The sequence below is a fragment of the Phyllostomus hastatus genome, unplaced genomic scaffold (genome assembly GCF_019186645.2).
Source record: "Phyllostomus hastatus isolate PE091 unplaced genomic scaffold, TTU_PhHast_1.1 phas_contig_312, whole genome shotgun sequence".
Lineage (NCBI taxonomy): Eukaryota > Metazoa > Chordata > Mammalia > Chiroptera > Phyllostomidae > Phyllostomus > Phyllostomus hastatus.
Genome location: NW_025333849.1, coordinates 3,268,336 through 3,290,391, shown reverse-complemented (window position 1 = coordinate 3,290,391; position 22,056 = coordinate 3,268,336). Strand labels below are relative to the sequence as shown.

Sequence of the window (22,056 nt, the reverse complement as noted above, 5' to 3'; positions counted from 1 at the left end):
GCATGATATTCAGTCTCCATGAATCTGAATGTCTTGGAGTTTTTTCCTTGAGGTTGGTTTCTAGTTTCATGCCATAGTGGTTGAGAAAATATTTGATATGATTTCAATTTTCTTGAATTTGTTGAGGCTTGTTTTGTGACCTATCATGTGGTCTATCTTTGAAAATATTCCATGTACATTTGAATAGAATGTGTATTTTGCTTCCTCGGGATGAAAGTTTCCATATATATCAGTTAAGTCTTTTTGGTCTAATGCATCATTCAGTTCCACAATATCCTTGTTAATATTTTGTTTAAAAGATCTATGTGTTGTTGCTGGTGGGGTGTTTACATCCCCTACTATAATTGATTTGCTGTCAATATCTCTCTTGAAGTCCTCCAAGATTTTTCTTATATATTTTGGTACGCCTATGTTGGGTACATATATGTTTACAATATTTATGTCTTCTTGATGGATTCTCCCCTTGAATATTATGAAGTGTCCTTCCGTGTGTCTTTTTATGGCCTTTGTTTTGAAGTCTATATTGTCTGGTATCAGTACTGCTACCCAGCTTTTTGTTTTTCTTGTCCATTTCCTTATAATATTTTTTCCAACACTTCGCTGGCAGTGTATGTAGGTGTTTTGTTCTAAGGTGGGTCTCTTGTAGGCAGTGTGTGTGTGGGTCATGTTTTCTCATCCATTCAGCTAATCTGTGTCTTTTGATTAGAACATTTAATCCATTTACCTTTAAGGTTATCATTAATAAGTACTTAGTCATTACCCTTTTACCCTCTTTGTGCCTGTGTTCCTCTCTCTCTCTTATTCACTTTTTTTCTTCATCTTTTTAAAGCAGTCACTTTAGTGTATCTTGCAATGTTGGTTTGATGGAGGTGTATTTTTTTAGCCTCCTTTTGTCTGGGAAACTCCTGTCATTTTATTTATGAAGGGTCATGGAGTGGACCTCTCTGGGTTACTCTTGATTAGGACCCTCTTTCTTTCCTGGACTTATGAGACTTTTTCTCTCATCAAATTAGGAAAGTTTTCCATCATTACTTTTTCAAACAGGTTTTCTATCCCTTGTTCCTCTTCTTTTCCTTCTGGTACCCCTATTATACAGATATTATTACATTTCATGATATCCTGCAGTTCCCTTAATATTTCTTCATTCTTTTTGGATCTTTTTTTCTTTTCTTGCTCTTTCTGAGAGGTTTGTTATCTGCCTTGCCCTCCAGCTTGCTGATTTTATCCTCGGCTTCATCTAGCCTGGTTTTGATTCCTTCTATTCTGTTCTTAAATTCAGAAATTGTATTCTTCATTTCTTCTTGGCTCTTGTTGATTGTTTCTATTTCCTTTTTCATGCTGATATAGTTTGCAGTGAGTTCCTCATAGCTTCCTGTAGTTTTTGGTAACTCTCAGTGAGCTCATTGAGCTTCCTTATAACCATTGTTTGAACCCAATATCTGATAGTTTACTTGCCTCTATTTCTTTTAGCATTCTTTCTGAGAATTAGTCCTTTCTTTTAAATTGGGGGTTATTCTTTGTCTCCCTATTATTTGTGAGACTTCTTGTTTGCTTCTGCTTCTTAAATTGATCTGTTTTGACTCCCTGACTTTGTGGTGTAATCTTCTATGGTAGGAGACTTGTGAGATCCAGTGGTACAGTCTCCTCGATCTCCTGAACTTGATGCTCTTGGGATGCCCTTTATGCCATTTCTGTTGGCTTTCTAGATGTAATTGTTTTTTTTAAAATTGTTTTTGGGTTGTTTCTTGGTGGGTCCTTCCCCCCACCTGGTTGACTGAGGTTCACTCTGGTCACCACTTCTTGTGTGCTGTTGTGCAGGTGCTGCCAGAACAAAACAACAAAGCCCAGGAAACAAACTCACACTCACAAAAATAACTCCCTCTCCCAAATCCCACTATCAACAGCAAGTGAACCAGTATTAATAAAGGTGTAAAGAGATTAGGACTATTATAGGAAAGGAGAATGAATATGAGATGACCTTCTGAAACAAAAATGATTTTGAGAGAATAGAGGGAGGAGCACTAGTAAGAATTGTGAGTCAGAGCAATGGGAAGAGAGAAAGTAAAATTTACATCATGAATAAAACAGGAAATGAATAAGGCAGAATATGCACAAAACTGGTGGACAAAAAATGAATGTTAAAAATCTATACAGGGAAGAAAATACTGCAAATCATGGAGAAGACCACAGTGGATTTCGCCTTGGAGACTCTAGTGTTCACCACTGTTTTTTCTTTCTGGATCTTTCTCTGGCAATGTCAGATGTTGAAGCTGTTTGAACTTGGGCAGCCTGTTCAAGACTTCCAGGGAACTGTGCTGGCTGGAGTGGCTCAGTGGATTGAGCACCAGCCTGCAAACCAAAGGGTCGCTGATTCGATTGCCAGTCAGGGCACATGCCTGGGTTGCAGGCCAGGTTCCCAGTAGGGGGCATATGAGAAGCAACCACACATTGTTTTTCTCCATCTCTCCCCTTCCCTCTCTAAAAATAAATTTAAAATCCTAAATTTAAAAAAAAGACTCCCAGGAATCTACTGTCTCTGGCTGTCTCCGTCAGTTGTTAATCTAGTCACTCTATACTCAGCAGTCAGGCTTAAGCTCCATAGGATGGGGTAGAATCCCTCCTGGAGCTGGGGTTATTGTTTCCCCTCAGGCTGCTGCCACTTGGAGGGGAGTGGTCTACCTCAGCATTATGGCTGTTGCTGTATGAGGGATGACTCAGCACCAGGATCCTGGTGTCTACTCTCTCAGTTCTTTCCCCAGAGCTTCTGTTTCCAGTCTCTCCTCAGGTGTCTCTAGCCCACTCTGCCCCCACCTTCTCCGGAACCCAGGGTAAGTGGCTCCAAATAAAAATTTGTGAGTTGGCTTTTAAACAGCCCTTTGCATCTCTAGCCATCTCTCTCTGGCAGAGAGCAACCCTGCCGCTCTTCACCACTGGTTATTATCTGTGTACTTTTTTGGCTCTGGTGCTCTAGTCTGGATATCCTGGCTTGGGGATTAGACCCCACTCTTCCCAGGGAGAACAAAAAGCTGCTTAATTATCCCTCTGGCACTGCTGTCTGTGGGCACCCAGACACCCTTCTCAAGTCTCCACCATACTCCTTACCAGTCAGGTTGTGCTGAAACTGATTCTTCTGTCTGTGCAAGATTATAAGGCTTCTTTCTCACTATTGTTCAGTTGTTTATTCTGGGTGATTTCTCCACAATTTAGTTGTAATTCCAGCTTGGTCCTGGGAGGAAGCTAGTGTGGCTTCCATTCACCCCTCCACCATCTTGCCAAAAAACAAAATTTCCCTTTTTTAAGGCTGAAAATAATCCATTGTATGTATGGGCCACATTTTGTTTATCCACTCACCAATTGATAGACAACTTGGATTGTTTCCACCTTTTGGTTGTTCCGAATAATGATGCCATAAACATGGGTGCAAGTAACTTTTCATTGCAGTATCAAATGAGGGAATGAGTATGTGAGTACTCAATGAGTGAGTGAATGGTGCATGCTCAAAGCACCTAGGCCTGGGATTTCTCCCACAGACCCTGTGGTGTGGCTTCTGCATTCTCCCTCCCTCCCCATGGGTTGCACTTATGCCACTGGGCAGGGTTATGGCTACAGGCAAAGAAACTGCCCCTTCTTTAGAAGGGCTCTTACTCATTTGTTTCATGCAATTCTAAAGGTCTCCTTGACAAGCAGGAAGTGCAGGCAGATAACTAGAATTTTCTCAGCAGCAGTAGTTGGCATCACACAGACAAAACATGATAAAAGTTTTGTCACACAGACAAAACTTTTCTTCTTCATTCTGTCCTCTGCTTCCTTCCTTCCCCATCCTCCTTCTTTTCACAAACTAGGGTGGCTATTGCACAGTAGAAGCAAAGCCACCAGCTGCTTGAAGGTGGATACATAGCTCCAGAGGATTCCATCAGCTGTGAGTTGGAAAGGGTCGTCAGAAAATATCCATTTTGTCCAATAATCTTGAGCTTCATTTAATAGCTATTCTCTTGTCCATATAAAATCCTACCATATCCCCAATAACTCAGAGCTGTGAGTGGAGCTGCTCTGTTGTTATTTCTCCTAATGACCTTTATGGAGTTCACCCTATGCACTCATTACAGAGGACAAAACACCACACACGAGACAAAGGGTGTAGTGTCTAGTAAGTTCCCCTTGGGATCAATTGGTAGTGAAGTGTTGTGCTTGCCCACCTACTCCCTGGCAGCCACTGGTTGGGGGTTGCTCATTGGGAGCATGGGGTGTGACTCCCTACAATGGTGGCCTTGTAGCAGAAGTCCTCAGCCACTGAGAAGCCAGCACTTACAGGTAGAAGTTGTCCTGGTTCATCATTCACTCATTCACTCATTCATTCATTCATTCATTCATTCATCCATTCATTGCAGGCCCGACATTGTGTGACACAGCCTGAAGGGGATGTGTGAGTGTCCAGGTCCTGGGCAGGCTCAATGAACATGAAAGCATCCATAGATACCCAACCCAAACAGTGATGAAGTCAGAAGAACCTCTGGAGAGGCTGTGCCTGAAAAATATCTGAGGATGGCCAACCAAAGAAGAGCAGATACGATGCCTCAGGCAGGGGAATGGGCCATCATTCTGGATGGTGAGAGGGTCTGGACTTGGGACAACCCACAGGATTGGCAGGAAATGCCAGGCAGAGGGTGGTACCAGGAGAGGGTGAATTGGTAGTTTGGGGGATTGTGTACTGGGTTGGCTAGGGGGATGGGAGCTATTGAAGAGCAAGGTAGAAATGACACAGCCCCGAGTCCCACACTTCAGTGAGTGGAAACCATCCTAGGCCCATACCCAGTCTGACAAAGACCTGCCAATCATTCTGTCCCAGCCTCAGTCTACCACCACAAGGCACTAGGAGAAGAAAGAACTTCATTCTAGAACCTGCTGGAGGGAAGGACAGGCTATTGTTGTAGGATATCTTCATACACACCTTCGGCACACAGGTGGGAGTGGGGTATTGACTGAGGATCTCCCTTCCTGTAATGGTTTTCACTTGTGAGGCCCACAGGTGCTTCTTGTGTACTCACCACATGTCCCAGGCAGTGTCCAGGAATGAAGGGACAGGAGTGGAAAGATATGCAGGGTCCAGGAACGATGGGGCAAAGATAGCAGGATAAGCAGGGTTGTTACCCTCCCAGGAGAGCCATATCAGTGGGAAACATGGCCAGAGATCTATCCACTGATGACCTCTTTAAAAACTGTACATGGTGGTAAATCATACTAACTCTAAAAATCCTCATGAGGAAATCCTGCTTGCTAAGCAGTCAGGAATTACAAAGATGACGTGAGAGTTTTGTTAATAGTCCTTAATTTAAAGAGAGGGAAACTGAAGTACAGAGAGGACAGGTAACTAGCCAGAGGTCATACAGCCAACGAGTGATGAAGTTGGGATTTGAACCTCAGGCAGCGTAGCCTGACTTAGATCCCAGTATCTTAACCCCTGAGTCAAGCTACCCCTACTATTCCCACCTCCTTTGTGGGGATCTACTCAGGCTTGAGGATACAGAGCCAGGACAGAAAGTTGCTATGGCCTGAATTTACACCTCAGCTTTACCTGGATGAACATGGGCAAGTCACCCCTCTTCTCTGCTTTAGTTTCCTCTTCTGAGAAGTGGACTCTGTAGTCAGCTGAGGAGGATTAACCAAGGCAGCCAGCACCTGGCTTTCATGTTCTGTAAATGGCAAAGCTGGTGTTGGCACACTTAAAATCTCAGGGAAGGCGCTGGGTTGTGGTGGCGCTCTAAGACTTGGGGATTGCCCTGACTGTTGTGGCTCAGGCTCAGTTGGTTGGAACATTCTCCCTCTCTCTCTCTCTCTCTCTCTCTCTCTCTCTCTCTCTCTCTCTCTCTCTCTCTCTCAATCTCTCTCTCTCTCTCTCTCTCTCTCTCTCTCTCTCTCTCTCTCTCTCTCTCCCCCTCCACTCCTCCTCCCTATCCCACTCTCTAAAAAAAATACTATAAATAGTATGAAAAGAGAAAAAAAAAACCTGGGGACTACATCCCCATGAGGCACCCTGGAAGGCACCTGACTCCAGGTCCAGCCCAAACCCCTCCAGACCCCACTGTGCCCACAACCAGCCTCTATTAAGTCAGGATGGAAGAACCCTGCATAGACCCTGGAAGAAAAAGAACCCAATTAAGAACCCTCCCAACTCTGGAAGTTTTCTGAGCATTTGCAATAGGCACTGGACACAGCAGAAGCTAGGAGTCTGCAAGTCAAGTGTTCCTTGTTGCAAAGGAAAATGCCAGGTGGAGAAGAGGAGCTGCTGCTGGAGGCCTCGGGCTGGACCAGGACCAATGGAGACAGCCATGCCCCAAGACAGACCTGAGGCAAATGCACAGGGCATCATAGCAGAGATGAATGCCAGCAGCAAGGCAAAAGCAGTCAAAGTAGACAGCCCTGGGAATGATGTGGTAGCCCAGGATGGAGAAGGAGGAAGGATGGGGCAGCAGAGGAGTGCAAGGAAGGACACCACAGGCCTGGGAACACAATATGCAAGGGTCCTGAGGAAAAGGGGTTTTTGGTGTTTTGAGAGGCTGAAACATGAGTGAGTAATGGGCAAATGCACCCTAGACTGCTTCCATTCTCCCCCATCATCGACCAGGCAATACTCACTCCTACCCAAGGTCACATGATTGTCTGGGGAAGAGTGTGCCCCAGAAAGAAGCCTATTTCTGCAATCACTTCCCTCCAGTCCTGCCTTTTTCCACCTTCCTCTCCTTCCAGCCCCTTTGTCTTCTGTCTCTTCACTTCTGCAGACTCCAGCCCCTTATGCCTCTCTCTTCTTCTCTTTCTCTCTCTCTCTCCTTCTCTCCCTCTCACCCTCTCTCTCCTTCCTCTTTTCTCTCTCTCTCCTCTTTTTGGGTTTCTGTCTTTCTAACCCCCAACCCATAGCCACCCCCACCCAGGCCCCACAACCCCCAGGGCCTGTTCCACCTCCACCTGCCCCTTCCTCAGCAGGCACGACCTCTAGTATCTTGGCCCTTGCTAATGCATTTCGCATGGTTCGTCAGTCAAAGGCATTTCTAATGTCCTTAAAGCACAAAGAAAATTGCATCCTTATGAAAAGGGAGGGGGAAGCAAATTGCCTGTTGGAGGCTGAGCTGCCAGGGCTCTGGCAGTGCACACCAAATCCAGAGGGGCTGGGCTGGTGGAGGTGTCTGCCTGGGGCTCCATCCAGGATGCAGCCTCCTCCCCACTGCCTTCCAGACAGTGCTTAGGTCCACTGTCTCACCTCTTTACCCTCTGCCCTTGCCTATCCCTCCACACTGCTCCCTTCACTCTGAAATTCCCCTCAAACATTTAAGGCCAAGCTCCTAACTGCCTCAGGGCCTTTGCATATGCATTGCCAGCTACCTGGTACACACTCTTCTAGTCATTCAGGTCTCAATTGAAGCATCAATTCCTAAAAGACCCTTCCTGAGCACCCTGACTAAAGCCCCCATTCACTCATTGTCTATCACCTGCTTTATTTTCTACATGGCATTTGTCGATTCCTGAAATCATCATTTGGATTTAACTGTGGCTTCTTTGCTATCTGTCTAAGCCTCCTCACCTCCAACATGAGCACCTTGGATCAGAGGCTGTGTCCCCCATGCTTAGCACAGTGCCTGGCACAAAGAAGGTATTTAATAAATACTTGGTGAACAAATGGATTACAGACAGGAAGAGGCCCTGGGGAACCCTGAGACATCTGGGACACCACACCCCAAACTGAACCTTGAGGCTATTGGGTAAGGGGCAGTGGAGACTCCTAGAGCAGAAATCAGATCCAAATTCTTTAATTAATAGTTGTGTGTTCCTAGGCAAGTTGCCTCACATCTCTGAGTTTTATTTTCATCTGAGAAATGGGAGTGGGGCACCTACCTTACTGGCCATTATTGGATCAAGGAGACAAGGCAGGGACTGTGTCTCAGCACTGTGAACTGCCTGCCACACTCAGTAAGTGTTTGTTAAGTGAATGAATGGTCCCAGTAAATGTTTGATTGATATTAGAGTCTGTGATGCCACTGATGTCGGACATCATTATTCCCTGAAGTACAAAAAAGAAAAAAATTAAAAACATTGCCAGTGAAAAGCCCTGACCCAATGCTTATCTATCTCTTTTTGGCCTATTTGGACATACATGTTTATTATGGATCACGGCTGAGTTTACATAAAAATGAAACTATCAGGGAACTCAGTAGGCTAAGATGTCCCTAAAACTTCCTGGAGGTCACAGTTGCCTCTGGAAGGACCCCCTCCAGCGTTCCACAGTACCATCCCAGTTGACCACTGCCTCACAGGTGGGCCAGCCAAGTTCCCTCCATGCTGCTGCCCTTTGTCTTTCTGCACCTAGAGGATGATCCTGTCTCCCTTGCAGACTTCTTGGCTTTCTCCATCTAGGCTTGGTGCCTGAGTGGCAAAGGACCACCTTTGTCCAGCCTGGAACACCTCCCTCAGGGATAGTCACATGTTGCAGGCACAGGACCCACAATGCCTGGGACCTCCCTCACAAACTGTCACATGAACCAAAATTTAAGAAACCGGGAGATGTGGTCTTAAAGCTGGTGATACTCAGTAATACAGTGTGAGAACACTGGGATTACCGGGACACTGGGACAAGGGGAACTTTTGAAGTCACACAAGTGAGAGGTCTATTGCAAAGTCAGGCAGCGGTCAGAATGGAAGGTCCTGCCAGGTCAGGTGCCTCCATCAGGACTTACTTCAAACAGAAGGTGGACCCACCTTCTCCTGCATTGAGTGTGGAGAGCTTGGCCCAGAGCAAGGTTGACTCAGTTTGCAAGGCCTTGTCACTGTAGTCACTTTTTTGGCCCGCCCACCAGCAGGGAGTGAGAATCTACACCTCCCTTACACCCTTAAAGTGGAGCTGGAGAGGTGGTTTGAGAAGTTTCCTTCAACTCTCCAGAGCCTGGGCCAGGCTGAGCTGCAGGGCCGGTGGGTGTCTGGTCCTCCTTAGCCTGGCTTTGGCCCCTGGAAACCTGGGCATGGAGAGGCCTTGAGGGCAGAGGCTCAGGGGATCAACTGGTCCTCTCTCCGGACAAGGAAACTCAATCAAGGATATCATTTTGGATCAGGGGTTCCTCTCCAGTGCAGAAACAAAATCAGGCAGCCGGGCAAACGAAAATGGAAGAGGTGCCAAGTTTCTCCCCAGAACCTGGAGCTCCAGGAGGGTGCCAGGTTGAGAGGCTTGTAAGAGAGCTCCCTCTGCCCCAGGAGATGCGATGAATGTACCCTGGGGCCACGGTTCTCTCCTCCCACCTTATGGGTTCCCACCATTGACCTTCCAGGAGAATCCAGACCAGGGGAAGGGAAACCAAAGCAACCTTTATTTTTTACAAAGTGGGAAGGTAGGGGGAGGGATGCCCCTCCCGCCCCCCGCCCCTGCATCTGGCTGCGCTTGTCACATTCTGTCTGTACTCACTCCCGGTGGAACCAGTAGCAAGTCGGAGACTGAGATGAACTTCAGATCCCAGGCCCACCGCTTCCTGCCCGCCTCTCTCCAAACCTTCCCGAGTGCCGGCTCGAGCCAAAGGGCACCAGAACTAGGCTTCCACTTCATTGCCTCGGTCAGGTTCGAGGGCACCGGGTCAGGATGCAATCCCCCATCCCCTCCCTCCAGTCAATCCTCCCCTAAAATCTCCCCTAAGGCTCCTCCTCCCCTTCCCCAAGTGTAAACTTTGCGCGTGTTCGTGGCGCTGCTGCCAGGCTAATCCTGGTGCTCAGCACACTTGCTGCCGGGACTCTTAACGTCGGGAGGGTCCTGGCCACCCCTGCGTGCCCTCCACTGCCCCCAAGTCCAAGACTTTTGCAAAGCACCCAAGCCCGCACCCACACCCCACACCCCCACAGGCCACTGGCCCAGGGCTCTGGAGGCAAGGCGCTGCAGTGAACTCATTCGCTTACTCGAGCAGTCTCCGGGTTTCCTTTCCCAGGACATTGGGTAGAAGAGAGGTGAGCGGTGGGAGGAGGGGAGAGGGGGCAAGGGGACTTTCTCTCCCCTAAACCCGGGTCCTGGATTAAGGGGAGAGGTTGCTGGAGGACGGGAATGAGGCCTTATGTGCTGGTGGCTTGGGTGGCCAGAGCAGGGTGGCCGGGGTAGGTAACACTCAGGCCGGGTGCAACGCTTCACCTCTGTGGATGGGAGACAATCCTATACCTAGAGTTGCGACTGTGAGGGCTGCGGTCCTCGTTTTGGAATTTGGCATCGGTGGCACATTGTTTACCTCTGAGCCTTCACTCTCCTGGCATCGGGTCAGAGCGTCTGTCGAGTCTCATGGGCTTGGTCTGCCAGTGGTTGCCTCGTCCCCTGTTCCCAGAGTTCAGCAGTGTAGGCAGTGACAGAAATTTCTGCCACTCCGCCAGCACCAGAATCTAGGCCCTTTCGTGGAGGGCCCAACTCCCTCACTGATCAGCTGGTGTGGGGACAACCGTGCCTGCCTCAGGTTTCCTATCTGTGCCTGGCAGGCTGTACTCGATGGAACATTGCAGCCCCTATGCTCTGTTGTGGGATTCGCTTGACGTGCCCCTCTTAAAGCCCTTGTCCTTGGCAGCTGATTAGTCCAGTTCAGTGAGGAAGTTCTGTGGGGGAAAACCAGTAAAACCACAGGGTAATCTGCATAAGGTCACTTTCCTCAGATTTAGTAAAACCTGAGACTTGGAAGGTCTGCATGGAATGTGGGTCAGAATTCCTCCTCTCTCCTTTTTTACCCTCCTTCCTTCTACTACCCTGCATGGTTGACAAAGGCTGTAGCTGGAATCTCAGTCCCCTAGGTGCAGCCCAGACAGAACTTCTAGGACCTTCACTTCCCTCCTGTTTACAGTAGAGAGGATTAAGTGCAGCAGTGTGCCTTACTTGGCTAGCCTGGGCCTTGAGCAGGAAGATTCCCTGAGGACTGAGGACCACTATATTGAGTGGACCCAGGGCAGCAGGAAGCATGCTGGTTTTCACTCCACCTGGTTTTAAGTCAAACTCTGAGGTGCTTGGGCACCAGCAATTCAAGTGCAGGTTTCAGGAAGGGTAAGTCAAGCCATGATTAGAAAGGGAAGCCACAGCCACTACAGGTAGGGGCCATAGTTCTTACATTCTTCTGAAATGCAAAGTCTGCATCTGAACATGATGTTCTTCTTTTCTGAGTATTTGCCACCTGTAAGGACCTGGTTTCAAATCCTTATCCTGCTTGGAACTCTACAGGGCCAATTTGTTGGGGTTTCTCCCCCAGCTTTAAACAGGAAAGTGGTCATCTCCCAAACCCATACTGTGGCCATTATCTTAGGAAAAGCAAGGACCCAACCCACACACGAGTCCCAGGCCAGCTTAGACCCAAAATAAGATATCTGAAGCCTTACCGCAAGGAGGGGTCACTCAGGGCCAGGCCCCAACGAAGATGTGCCCCTGGAAACCATGCCCTCGCTGGAGCTCCGGCAGCTTGTAGTCCTCAGCCCGAGGCAGCAACCCTCACTGCCCCAGACTCTCCCGCCAGGCACTGCTGCCCAGAGTATGCCTTGGGAAAATGTGAAAACTCGGAGGCTGTCGCTTATGGGCTGGAGCTGCCGCTGGTGGTGTCCTCAGTGCGAACCTCAAGTCCTCGGGTCCCCATTGGCCTCAGGAAGGGCTGGCCAAGAGCACCACAATCGGTCCTTAAAGTGTTAGGACACCGAACAACAAACCGAAGAGGCTATCAGGCCCTGCCACTTCCTGAGTGAGCCCCGAGGTAGCCTGGGGCTCCCGTTCTTTTGACCGACCCGACCCCTATAAAGCCTAGCTGCTACACCCGAGCGCTCTGGGCTGAGCAGTTCAGACTAACCCTGCAGCCCAAAGGGAAGCAATTCTGAGGATCCTGCAGCCAGAGCCACAGCCATCCGTGCTCAGCGTGGGCCCAGTGACGCAGGTCAGGGGTCGCTTCTACGTGATCCAGGAAAGAATATTTCAGAAGCCACTGATATCTCTCTCAACTCCACCCCACCTCCATGAGTATTCAGAAACCCCTAATTTAGACCTGTTGTGTCATAAAATATTTTATTGGGAAAAAAATCACTGTCTTCGCAAGAAAGGGGTAGGGGCCCCAACAACGTTAGGTACCCTGCTTCAGGGCTGAGCTGCCAGGTTGTCCATACAGGGTCTCTGGCCATGGTGGCCTGTGTGGCCACAGGGTCCCAGATGTTCAGAAGCTGGTGTGTGCCTGAGGTCTCCTGGCCGAGGGACGTCCGAGGCGGGTGGGGTGCGGTAAGGAGAGGGGCGTGAATGTGCATGGTGCGCCTGGTGTGCGGAGCTCTGGGCACAGGCGACTTTCGGCCGCTGGGGTGAGTCTCCAGGCTACCGGCGCACTGGGGCCTGGGTTGGCTTCAGGGTCTGTGTCCTTCCTTGTTTGGCCCCTAACTGTCCACATTCAAGGTAATAATAAAACGTTTACAAAACAGAGTGGAGGCAAAAGGTCCGGCTCGAGGTTTCTCCCAGACTGAGGGGGTCCCCGGACTGCACACTCAGTCCTCACGGCCCTTGTCGCTGGCCTCGCCAGGCGGCTCCGCTGGCTTCTCAGCCTCCTTGGCTCGTTCCTGCTCAGTGAGCTGCTCGCTGGTGGGGATGGAGTTCTTCTTGGGCCGCCCTTTGGGCTTGGTGGGGGACTCCAGGCCACCGCCTTGCAACACCTGCGCAAGGACACCAGCACGGGTGAGCAGGGACACAGTACCCTATGCCCTGTGCTGGGCAGAACCTGAAGGGCCAACAGGCCATCTGAGGTCACGCCTAACCCAGGGAAATGGCGACCATTTGAGCGCGGCTGGGGAAAACCAACCTGAGGCCAGGCCAGGGGTTCAAGACTGCCAGGAAGTGGAGGGTGCAGTGGGGCACAAAGAAATGTAGGTTGAGCGAGGGCACCCAGAGGGACAGAGAGAGCAGAGAGGCTCCCTTTAGGCAGCAGGCCCGAAAGGCTTGGGGGTGGGGCAGGGCGGGAAGCAGCTCCTGAAGAGCTCAGGGGCTTGGCGGCAACCAGGAGCAAAAGCGAAGAAGCCACCAAACACTCACTATTTTCTTCCACTTCATCCTCCGATTCTGGTACCAAGTCTTCACTTGCAACTGGCTCAGGCCCAGCGACTCCGCGAGATCTATTCTGGAAAAAGCAGGGTGCACCCTCAGCAGGGCGAGCAGCACCCCTCCCAACTGCCCGCTGAGCTAGGTAGGCCTGGCCCCACGCTACCTGTCCGGGGTGGAGAGGTACTTCTGCTTCTCGAAGCGTTTCTCTAGGCCCATCAGCTGCAGCTCCGTAAACACGGTGCGGCTCCGACGCCCCTTCTTGGCCTTGGTGCCCGGCTCCCCGGTGCCGGGTGCCTCTAGCTTCCCACGGAGCTGCAGCTCCAGAGGCAGGTGTGGTGTGCCTGCAACGCTGGGTAGCCCAGGCCCAGTGGCCAGGAGCGCCGAGCCCAGCCCGGAACAGCCAAGTGGCGTCAGCGGGAACTTAAACACCGCCGCTTGCTCGGCCTTCAATACCGCTGGGGGTGGGGGGTGAAGAATAGGGGGCCAGATGAGCTCAGGTCCTGCTCCTCCTGGGGGGAGACACCCCCAGCATCCCCTGCTGTCGGCCAAGGGCTAGCGCCCAGCCAGCATCACCCAGCACAAAATTCTCCTCCCTAGCTGCAAAGCCTAAGATTTAAGCCACGCCTAGGGTGAGCGGCTCCAAAGCCAGTGTCCCTCAGTCTCGGAATGGGGCCCTACCCCACCTCGGACTCTGCGTGGGTGTTCCTCTGGCCTATACCACCTTTGAGATTTCGGGATTCTCCTACGAGGTGCACACAGTGTGTTTCACTGAAAGCGGAAACCAAGAAAAAAAGGCAGCGGGATAGGAAGATGAGCATTTGCCCAGTCAAATCGGCATTGCTGTGTTCAGGAAAAGAGGATCGATGGAGTAAGCAGGGTCTATTCTCAAGCGTGGGCACAATGGCCATGGGCAGGCAGTGGGTCCACAGCAAGGGGGAGGTTTGAGCCCTTCCCAAAAATGTCCAAGCACCCCACAAATCCCAAAATCCTTCTTCCTGTTTTCTCTGTGCAGTCTTTACCCTGTAAAGATGTTTCCATTTCCATTACTTATAAATGATTTTTTTTTGCCCGCTTTAAACGAATTATTAACCACAGGGCAGCCGGAGGCAACACGCAGCGGTGAGGCTGCATCAAAGTTGGATTTAAAACGAATAAACCGGCCCTGCTGCCCCACGGGAGTTCAGAGCACAGGCTGGAGGGTAACCGGAGCCCAGGAAGGTGGCTGGATGAACCGGGGTCCCTCTAGAACAAGGAGGCCTCCCTTCGCCACAATCATCTCATTGCCGGGCAGGTGCTGTCCCATGGAGTCAGCGAGGGGTGGCCGAGGTTCAACAGTGTGATAAGGGAGCCGGAGGGACCCAGAGGGAAAACGGGACAGGGAAGGCAAGCCCACCCCACTGAGAGAGGCCACGAGAGGTGGATGTAGGGTGAAGAGAACTGGGGAAAGGCCGGAAGAACACGGGGTGCGATGGAGAGGGCACGAGCCGGGCAAGGCAGGCCCCACCAAGGAAGGAAGAGAGTCCGGAGAACCAGAAAAGGCCCCAGTAAGCAGCTCAAGCTCCACGGAGGCGCAGCAGACCTGGAAGCAGAAGGGCCAGTCGGGCAGCGGCTCACAGCCAGGCCTCTTGTTCCCAGGCAAGGCTAAGGGGTGTCTGCTGCAGTACAGGCCAGTGTGTTGCCCGCCTGAAACCAAGGGCTCCGGGAGGCTTCGGGGCGGCTTGGGCCTGAGTCCGCCCCCTGCGTAGTACTCGGAGATGCAGGGCTCTTCTCCAAGGTCCGATTCCCTGCCTAGGGCAGTACCAGGCAACCCCGGCCATTCCCGGCTAGTCCTTTGCGGCGAAGGCCCATGCACCCGCGGCCTGAGATCGTTCTGACTCGAAGTCTGAGGTTAGCAGTCTAGACCTATGCCCGCGTTGGGAACACGGCTCGGTGCGCGGGGCTGGAGGCCGCAGGGTAGCAGGGAAGGAGAGAGCAAACACCCTCCCCGCCCGCCCGGCCGGGGCACGAGGCCTGGTTCTAGAAACGTCCGGCTCCTGCCTCTCCGCTGCCCGGCCGGGCCCAGAGGGAACGACCCGGAGTCCACGCTCCCAGAGGTGCGTGCTAACAACGGCGAGGCTTGCCCCCTCCCTCCCTGCCGCAGGCACCCGACGCCCCGCACGTACCCAGGTGGCTGTGGAAGGGCCGTGCGGCCAGCAGTGCCTGGACGCCGAACTTGAGAAGCTCGCCCGCGGCGGCAGCGGCGGCGGCGGGTGCGGCGCCCTTGGGCCCTGGTGGCTCAGTGAGGATCTCCTCTATCATGAAGCTGCGGTAGCGGTGGGGCCTGTGGTCGACGCAGCCCTCGGGCGGCCCGAAGCGCGCAGCGCCTGGTTCCCCGGGCCGCTGCATCGCGGCTCCCGCAGCTCAGAGGCAGCGGTGGCTCGGGCGCAGGGCCCGCACCGGGCTCTAGGCCGGCCCGCAGCTCCCGGGGGCGCGCGGGTGCCGGCTCATGCCCCCTCCCCCGCTGGCCGGCCGGGCGGAGGCACAGGGCGCGGGCGGGGCGCGCAGGGCTCGGCCGGTCGGACCCCGGACTGCGCCCCCGCCCCGCGCCGCGTTGCCTCTAGCGCGGCCGGCTCCGCGTCACCGCCCCGCCCCGCCCTGCCGCCCCGCCCAGCGCCGCCCGCCGACCCCCACCCCACCCCACCCCACCCCACCCTACGCTGAGCCCGGGGGAGGGCCAGAGAAGAGCGGGAGGCGGGAGGGAGGGGGCCTGGAGAAGGGCCTGCGGACCCAGACCAAGGAAGACCCAGCGGAGCGCACACCCTGGAAGGAGAGAGCGGGAGAGATCGGGAGAGGAGACCCCCAAAGAAGGGAGCAAAGGGATCAAGAGAGGTGAGAGAGGGGCCAAAGCGAGACAGCAAGGGCCACCCAAGATGCGAGACTGAGATGTGAGGGTGCCAGGGACGTCCAGCCGTGCGCAAAGAGAGACCAACAGAGGCGCTGGAGCCAACCGGCCCGTGACGTGCCGGCGGGCACAGAGGCAAAGCCAGGGCAGAAAGAGGGGGCATTAAAGAAAGAGAGGGGACAGCTAGGAAGGGGAGCAGCCTGGGCTAGGGTTAAAGCAGCCAGGGGAGGTCGGGAGGAAAAGAGGCAAAAGCCACATGGCTTGGCTGGGAAAGCGGAGGTGGTGTGCAACCTCCTGGTCAGGGCGCCTACTGGCAAAGGTGACGCTGTGGGCAGGGGTGCAACTGGTAGAGCAGAGGCTGTACCTGTATACTCCCGCATCAGTTTATCAGGCACGACTTCATTTCCCTCCTTCCCTCCCGCAGCTGCCCTGAGAGGAAAACTTTCTGCAGCCTCAATCTGCTTATATGGCCCAGTGGTTCCTGGACACATTGTCCTTGGAAATCCCAGGGAACTGTGGGATGGGTTGTATCCCCATAGACAGAGGAAGGGATGGAGAAGAGGAAAAGGAAAGGCTACATTCCACCTTCTCTCAGCATTGGACGCTTATTAAGGTTGAGGAAGGCTGTAGCCTACTCAAGCTGCTTCTCATCATTGCAGGAATATAAGCTCTACCCATGGGGAGAACCCCTGAAACCTCACCTCTCCTCTAAGCTTCTCTCTTTGCCCCTGCAACTCAGGACAGGCCACTGCCCTGTTCTGGGCCTCAGTGTCCTGACCTGTCTGAAGGAGATGCTGACACTTAGCTCCAGTCAGGTTGTGAGGACTCAGTGGGGGTCCTGCACATGCTGACCCCCACAGGGTCTGTTGGAGAGAGATACATAGTTCATTCATCAGGGCAAGGAGGGTCAGGGGAAGGTGGATGGGGATGGGGCTCCTGGAGGCTAAGGGAGGGTGCCTGCCATCCCTGAGGAGTTGCACACCTGGGGTCCTGGGTCACTTCTTGTGTGAGCTTGGCCTGGGGCTTCAGTGGTCACTTCGAGGGAAATAGAGCCTATCATACCCAAGGCCTGCCACACCTCAAGGTGATGCAGTTTCTGTAGCTCCAGCTGCTGGCAGGGAGATCCTCAGTCTGGCCCCAGGTCCTAGCACCTGCCCCAGACTTTGTGTGGATTAGGAAATGACTAAGATTCTTTGTCCATAGGGACAAAGAGACTATCTTACCAGAGGCTCTGGCAAGACTAGAACCCCAAGAGTCCAACTGCCTCTCCGCACAGTCATTAAGAGACTTTCACTGGGGCTGCCCCTTCCTGAATCTCACAGTCATCAGCACAGAAAGGTGGCCTCTAGGTGCTCCACCCATGGGTGGTACTGTGAGTCACTGGGCTTTTCAGAAGGAGATGGTGTGGGACCCCACTAAGAGTGATGGTGTCCCTCAGAAGGCAGGTCTCCCTACCAGTGAGAGGTAGGGAAACAGAGGACAGAGCCAGTCTTGGTTGGTTCAGAAGCTGCCAGGCAAACAGAAAAGCTCTGCGTAGCCAAGCTGGGACCCCTCTACACATGTGGGCACAGAGAACCCTCCCTAGATGGATGCTGTGTTTTTGTCACCCTCTATAACCTACTTTCTCAGATGGGGAAACTGAGGCCCAGCAGAGGGAAGGCAATGGCCCAAGGACCACAGTGAGTAGAGTTGGTTTTCTCTTCCTTCTTGTAAATATAGTACGGTACTCGTTTTTTTTTTTTTTCACACCCCCCCCCCACCCCGGCCCACTGCACCCAGGAGACCCTACCCAATATCTCCTTCTCTTCTCGCTTACACATCTTCCCAAGGAAATCGCCTGAGGATGGTAGCATCATTGGAGGGTCAGGCCCAAACACTCCTCTCCATCCCTTCACTTCTTATTTGGACCACTGCCTGAAGCTGCCAGCTCTGAAACATCTCTGCCCCTATGCAGGGGCTCAGATCTGGCAAAGAGACAGCTTAGGTCCCAGATCAGAGGGCTTGGGGATCACATCGATCAGCCCTTACCAAACCGATTTTGTCCCTGCGGTAACTCAGATTTAGGGTTAGGTCACTTTTAAAATCGAGGCCTCACCTCTACATTTGGGAGAATCCGAAGACTAGCGTAGTCCAGCCCCCAACTCCATTTCACAGGCGCAGAGGCTTCCCGGTGGCCAGGAGAATCCTGAGTGCAGGGGCGGCCCCAGGGAATGAGGCCCCGGGGTTCTCTGGTGGAATGCCCGGCAGGCCTTGGCAGGCCCCTAGGACTGAGAGAGCCCGGCCTCCACCTTGTCAGCCCCTCAGGCACCCCCCCTCGGCGGATAGGCCTCCGATCACCTCCTCCGGACGCGGTCTCTCCGCAGCGCCATTCCCAAAGCAGACCCACCCGCAAAGAAACAAACCCCTTTGGGACGAAAAAATGCGCACAGACAGCCTCCTTTTCTCCGGGAATTGCCGCGTTGGCGCTGGCGTAGGCTTTTCTTAGAGTGGGGTCTATTCCGCCGAGAATAGAGGCCCAAAGAAGGGAAGCCCCCCGTCCGGGCGGCCTCGGAGCCCCAGGCGATCCCAGCCAAGCAGACTCATCCCAGAGGCAAAGCCACCCCGCCCCACGCCTGCGACCCCCCGGGCCTCCTGCCGCCGCTGCGAAAATCCCGGAAACCGTCCGCTAGCAGCGGGCGCTGTGGAAAAGGTGACTTCAGCGCCCGAGGCCAACCACCCTTTCTTGCTGCCAGCCACGGGGGGCTTCGGGCAGCAGGAGGCCCGGCGCCGCCCGGACGCCGGGTGGGCTCGTTTCCACCGTTTCTCAGCTTCTCCCCTAGAGCCTCAAAGAGAAGGTGACGACAGGGAGGGGGTACCTCCCTCCCTGATCCCACCTCTCCCTACCGGGGTGCAGGTGCCAGACCCTCCCCTCTTCCAGGCAGCCTTGCACTTCCTCCAGCACCGCCGAGTAGGTTCTGAAGTCTACCGTGGCGGTGGGGTGGGGGGCGGATGCGGAGGAGCCTGAGCCCCGGTACGGTCAGGGAATTTGAGTCTGGCAGGAGGCAGGCGGGGCAAGGTGGAGGCCTGGACCTGGGCGCTTCTGCACGGCCTGCAGGGTTCTGGCTGCTTCCAGTCCCCGCGCCGACCCTCGCCGTTTCCCAGAGCCTCCTCTCCTAGTTGCCTCAGGTTTGTATTTTACTCGCCAAAATGCAGCCGGGGCGGGAATGGAGGGGCGGTTTCCTCAGCATCGACGGGCTCACCTCCAACCCCAACCCTCCAGCAGCTGCCTGCGGGGAGTCCCACCACCTCCACCACCACCAGTGGATGGACCGGGAAGCCGAGCCCGACGGGCGCTGCCAACCCGGCCCCCTTGCACTCCCGCGCCCCGCGGCGGCATCAGCGTCTGGAACGAGGCTTGTCCTCCTCTCCCTTTCTTTCCGTTAGCCCTCGGCTCTGATTGCCTCCGGCCCAGGCAGGCCGGCGGTGGAGACAGTGGCTCCAGGGCCGGCCCCCGGGTCGGTCTCCGCCAGCCTTGCGCGGCGGGAGCCGCCTTGACCCGACCCGGAGGGCGCTGTCCGGCTCGCGGCCCGCACCCCGCACCCCGTTCTTGCTTGAGAGCCTGCGACTAAGATTGGAGACACTTGTCTTGCTTGCAAAACAGGAATTCTCTGGGTTATAAAACTACCCACTCCTCACATTCGCAGGCCAAAGCTCCCCGGGACCGCTCCGTAGCCTTCCCGTTGTAAAAGCGGGTGTCTGCGACGCCTTCCCGCACGAAAGTTTGGAGTCAACTGTAGACTTTTCGTTTTGAATCATTTCAAACTCCTGTGACCTCGGGGCTCGAATCGCGTTTTGGGACTGCGTCTTAAGACACACCCCTCCCTCGCCTGTTCAAATTCTCCCTCTTCCAGTAGGTTTTTTTTTTTTCCTTTTGGAATTGTTAACTTTTTAAAATGTTATTTTATTTAGAAGTGTGCTTTTTAAAATATCCTTAGGTAGGCAATAACTGCTTTGACCCATTAAAAATCGGTTCTCGGTGCCTCGGGGGAGCCAGGGCAATTATGCGGGACACAGCGCAGCCCCAGGGCCCCTCCCTGGGAGGGGCCGGGCTCCATTTCGTGCTCACGGCTCCGCGGGCCCCACCGTGGCCGTCAATGCTACGTTGGATCTGAGTCCTGGAGGCCACACCCGGGGCAAGGAACTTATGGCCGCCGGCGCCTCGGCGTGGGCTCTTCTATGCAGCGCGCGCGAACCTTTCCGGACTTGTCCTGCCTGAGCTGTGGGGGCTGTGCATCAGAGACGAGGGTGCCAAGGTCGGGACGCTGGGTCTGACTCCCGCCCTGGCTCGAAGCGTTCTGGCCTTCTGGAGAGAGTGAGTGTTATATGGATGACTCCATTCCAACAGGTGCCGGGTCGCCAGCTCTCCCCGGAGCTCCTCGAACCTGAAGACGCGGGGGACTGCCTTCGCGATGCAAAGAGAAGGCCCCCTCAGGAGGGCCGTGTCTCTGCAGCCGCAAAGACTAGACAAGCGTGAAAATGGCTAGAGATTTTCCTTTTCTTCTTTTTTCTTTTTCCTTACTCCTTTGCTCTCTCCCTTCCCTCTTCCCTGCCTCCATTTAATCCCTTTCTTCTTTTATTAACTCTCCCTTCTCTACCAGCATCACATTCTTTTGCTCTCACTCTCCTTCCTTACTGTTCTCCTCTCCCTTTCCCAATTTCCTTCTGTCAGAAAAAGGGCCAAGCCACGGTCTTTTCCCTAATAATAAAGAGGAGGCCCCGAACTTACTGTCACTCCGCTCCCCCAGGTGTTAAATGAAGATCCCTTGAAGGATTTGATGACCTGTTTACTTGGGCCAGGGATCCCTCCCAGGAGGGCACCCTGGGAGGGGGGGGGGGTGCCAAGCCCCATTTAAGCAAGACATCCTAGCCCTGCCTCCCAGCCAGGTGAAGGGGGGGCACTACACCTCCTCTAGGATGTCTTCTAGAAGCAGGTGGGAGGCCAGATCACATTGCCTGTTCCAGCAGGGACTCACACTGGTATCTCTCCACCTGGCACAGAAGTTCCTTCTCCACCTGAGAAACAGAAAGAGGCCACAGCTGCCCAATCTCCTCAGAAGCCAGGCCAGGGCTGACCTCTGGTTCCTGGGCTCCAGGCCAGCCCTCCTCTCTCCTGCTGGTCTGAGCAAGAGGAATGAGCCAGGAGCCTGGTGCCCCATCCAGAGTTACTAAGCTTTCCTGCCCTCCTCCCCCCCACCACACCTGTGCTTTCTGCACCCTCTTGTGCCAGGGTGCCAGAACGGGCTCAGAGGTCCTGCTCATAAATGCCCAAATGCCATGCACAGCACACAGGGGATTCAACAATGAGCCCAGGACCTCTGGCTTCAGGTTCTTTCCTGCTACAGGCCTCGAGCAAACCCCATTCCCTGATCAAGCCTCAGTTTCCCCATATGAAAAGATGACAGGGAATGGATAAGGTGAATCCTCCTTACCAATTTTAAGATACTAGATCAGGAGTCACAAAATTTTTTCTGTAAAGGGCCAGATAATTAAACAGTTTAGGTTCTGCCAGCCATACAGTTCTGTTGCAGCAATGCCACTCTGCTGTTAGTGTGAAAGCAGCCGTAGGTGGTAGGTAAATGATGAGTGTGGCTATGTTCCCATCAAACTTCATTTATATACAGTATAACTTGAATTTCATATAATTTTCACGTCATGAAAAAGTCTGATTTTGATTTATTTTAACCATTTAAAAATATAAAAACCATTCTCAGTTTACAGGAATATAAAATAGTCAGTGGGCTATAGTTTCCTGATCTAGACTTACTTTTTTTAATTGTATAAATGTATCCACTCACATATCAGAAGCATTATCTAAAAATATTAAAGTTTTTTTTCATAGTATTGGGGCTTTAGAAACAAATCATCTGGTACATTTCTTACTCCCATGCCTGAATTCTCAACAATGTAATATCTTCTGATACTAATATACCTATACCCTGGGCTGGATGCTTTACTGTCATCTCATTTAATCCCACAATAGTTCTTGGAGTACAGATTACTCACTCCACTTTCCAGCTCCTTGCACACCCCAGTGACAGGGTGTTCACTCCTTTAAATGGCAGCCCTAATAGACTCTGAGGGCTGC

The 22,056-nt window shown here is 53.1% G+C and overlaps 1 protein-coding gene, 1 long non-coding RNA gene and 1 pseudogene across 3 annotated transcripts; 1 reads left to right on the top strand and 2 right to left on the bottom strand.

The window, feature by feature from the left end:
- The window catches only part of LOC123819451, a 163,378-nt pseudogene extending 151,108 nt beyond the window's left edge, over positions 1–12,270 (bottom strand).
- On the bottom strand, positions 12,017–15,629 carry BARX1 (BARX homeobox 1). 2 transcript variants are annotated; one of them, XM_045839831.1, is made up of 4 exons: positions 15,214–15,629; positions 13,215–13,506; positions 13,043–13,127; positions 12,017–12,666 (listed from the first exon to the last, which is right to left on the bottom strand). In XM_045839831.1, the coding sequence occupies exons 1-4, from the start codon at positions 15,434–15,436 to the stop codon at positions 12,502–12,504; spliced, it is 765 nt and encodes a 254-aa protein (XP_045695787.1). In that variant the 5' UTR covers positions 15,437–15,629; the 3' UTR covers positions 12,017–12,501. The 2 variants fall into 2 exon arrangements, with proteins under 2 accessions (XP_045695787.1, XP_045695788.1); XM_045839832.1 differs by having other exon boundaries at positions 13,043–13,122.
- Positions 15,630–15,784: 155 nt separating this feature from the next.
- LOC123819430 lies at positions 15,785–20,687 on the top strand. The gene is made up of 3 exons (XR_006785806.1): positions 15,785–15,919; positions 17,562–17,611; positions 20,317–20,687. It is a non-coding gene; the product is annotated as an uncharacterized LOC123819430 (long non-coding RNA).
- The last annotated feature ends 1,369 nt before the right edge of the window (positions 20,688–22,056 follow it).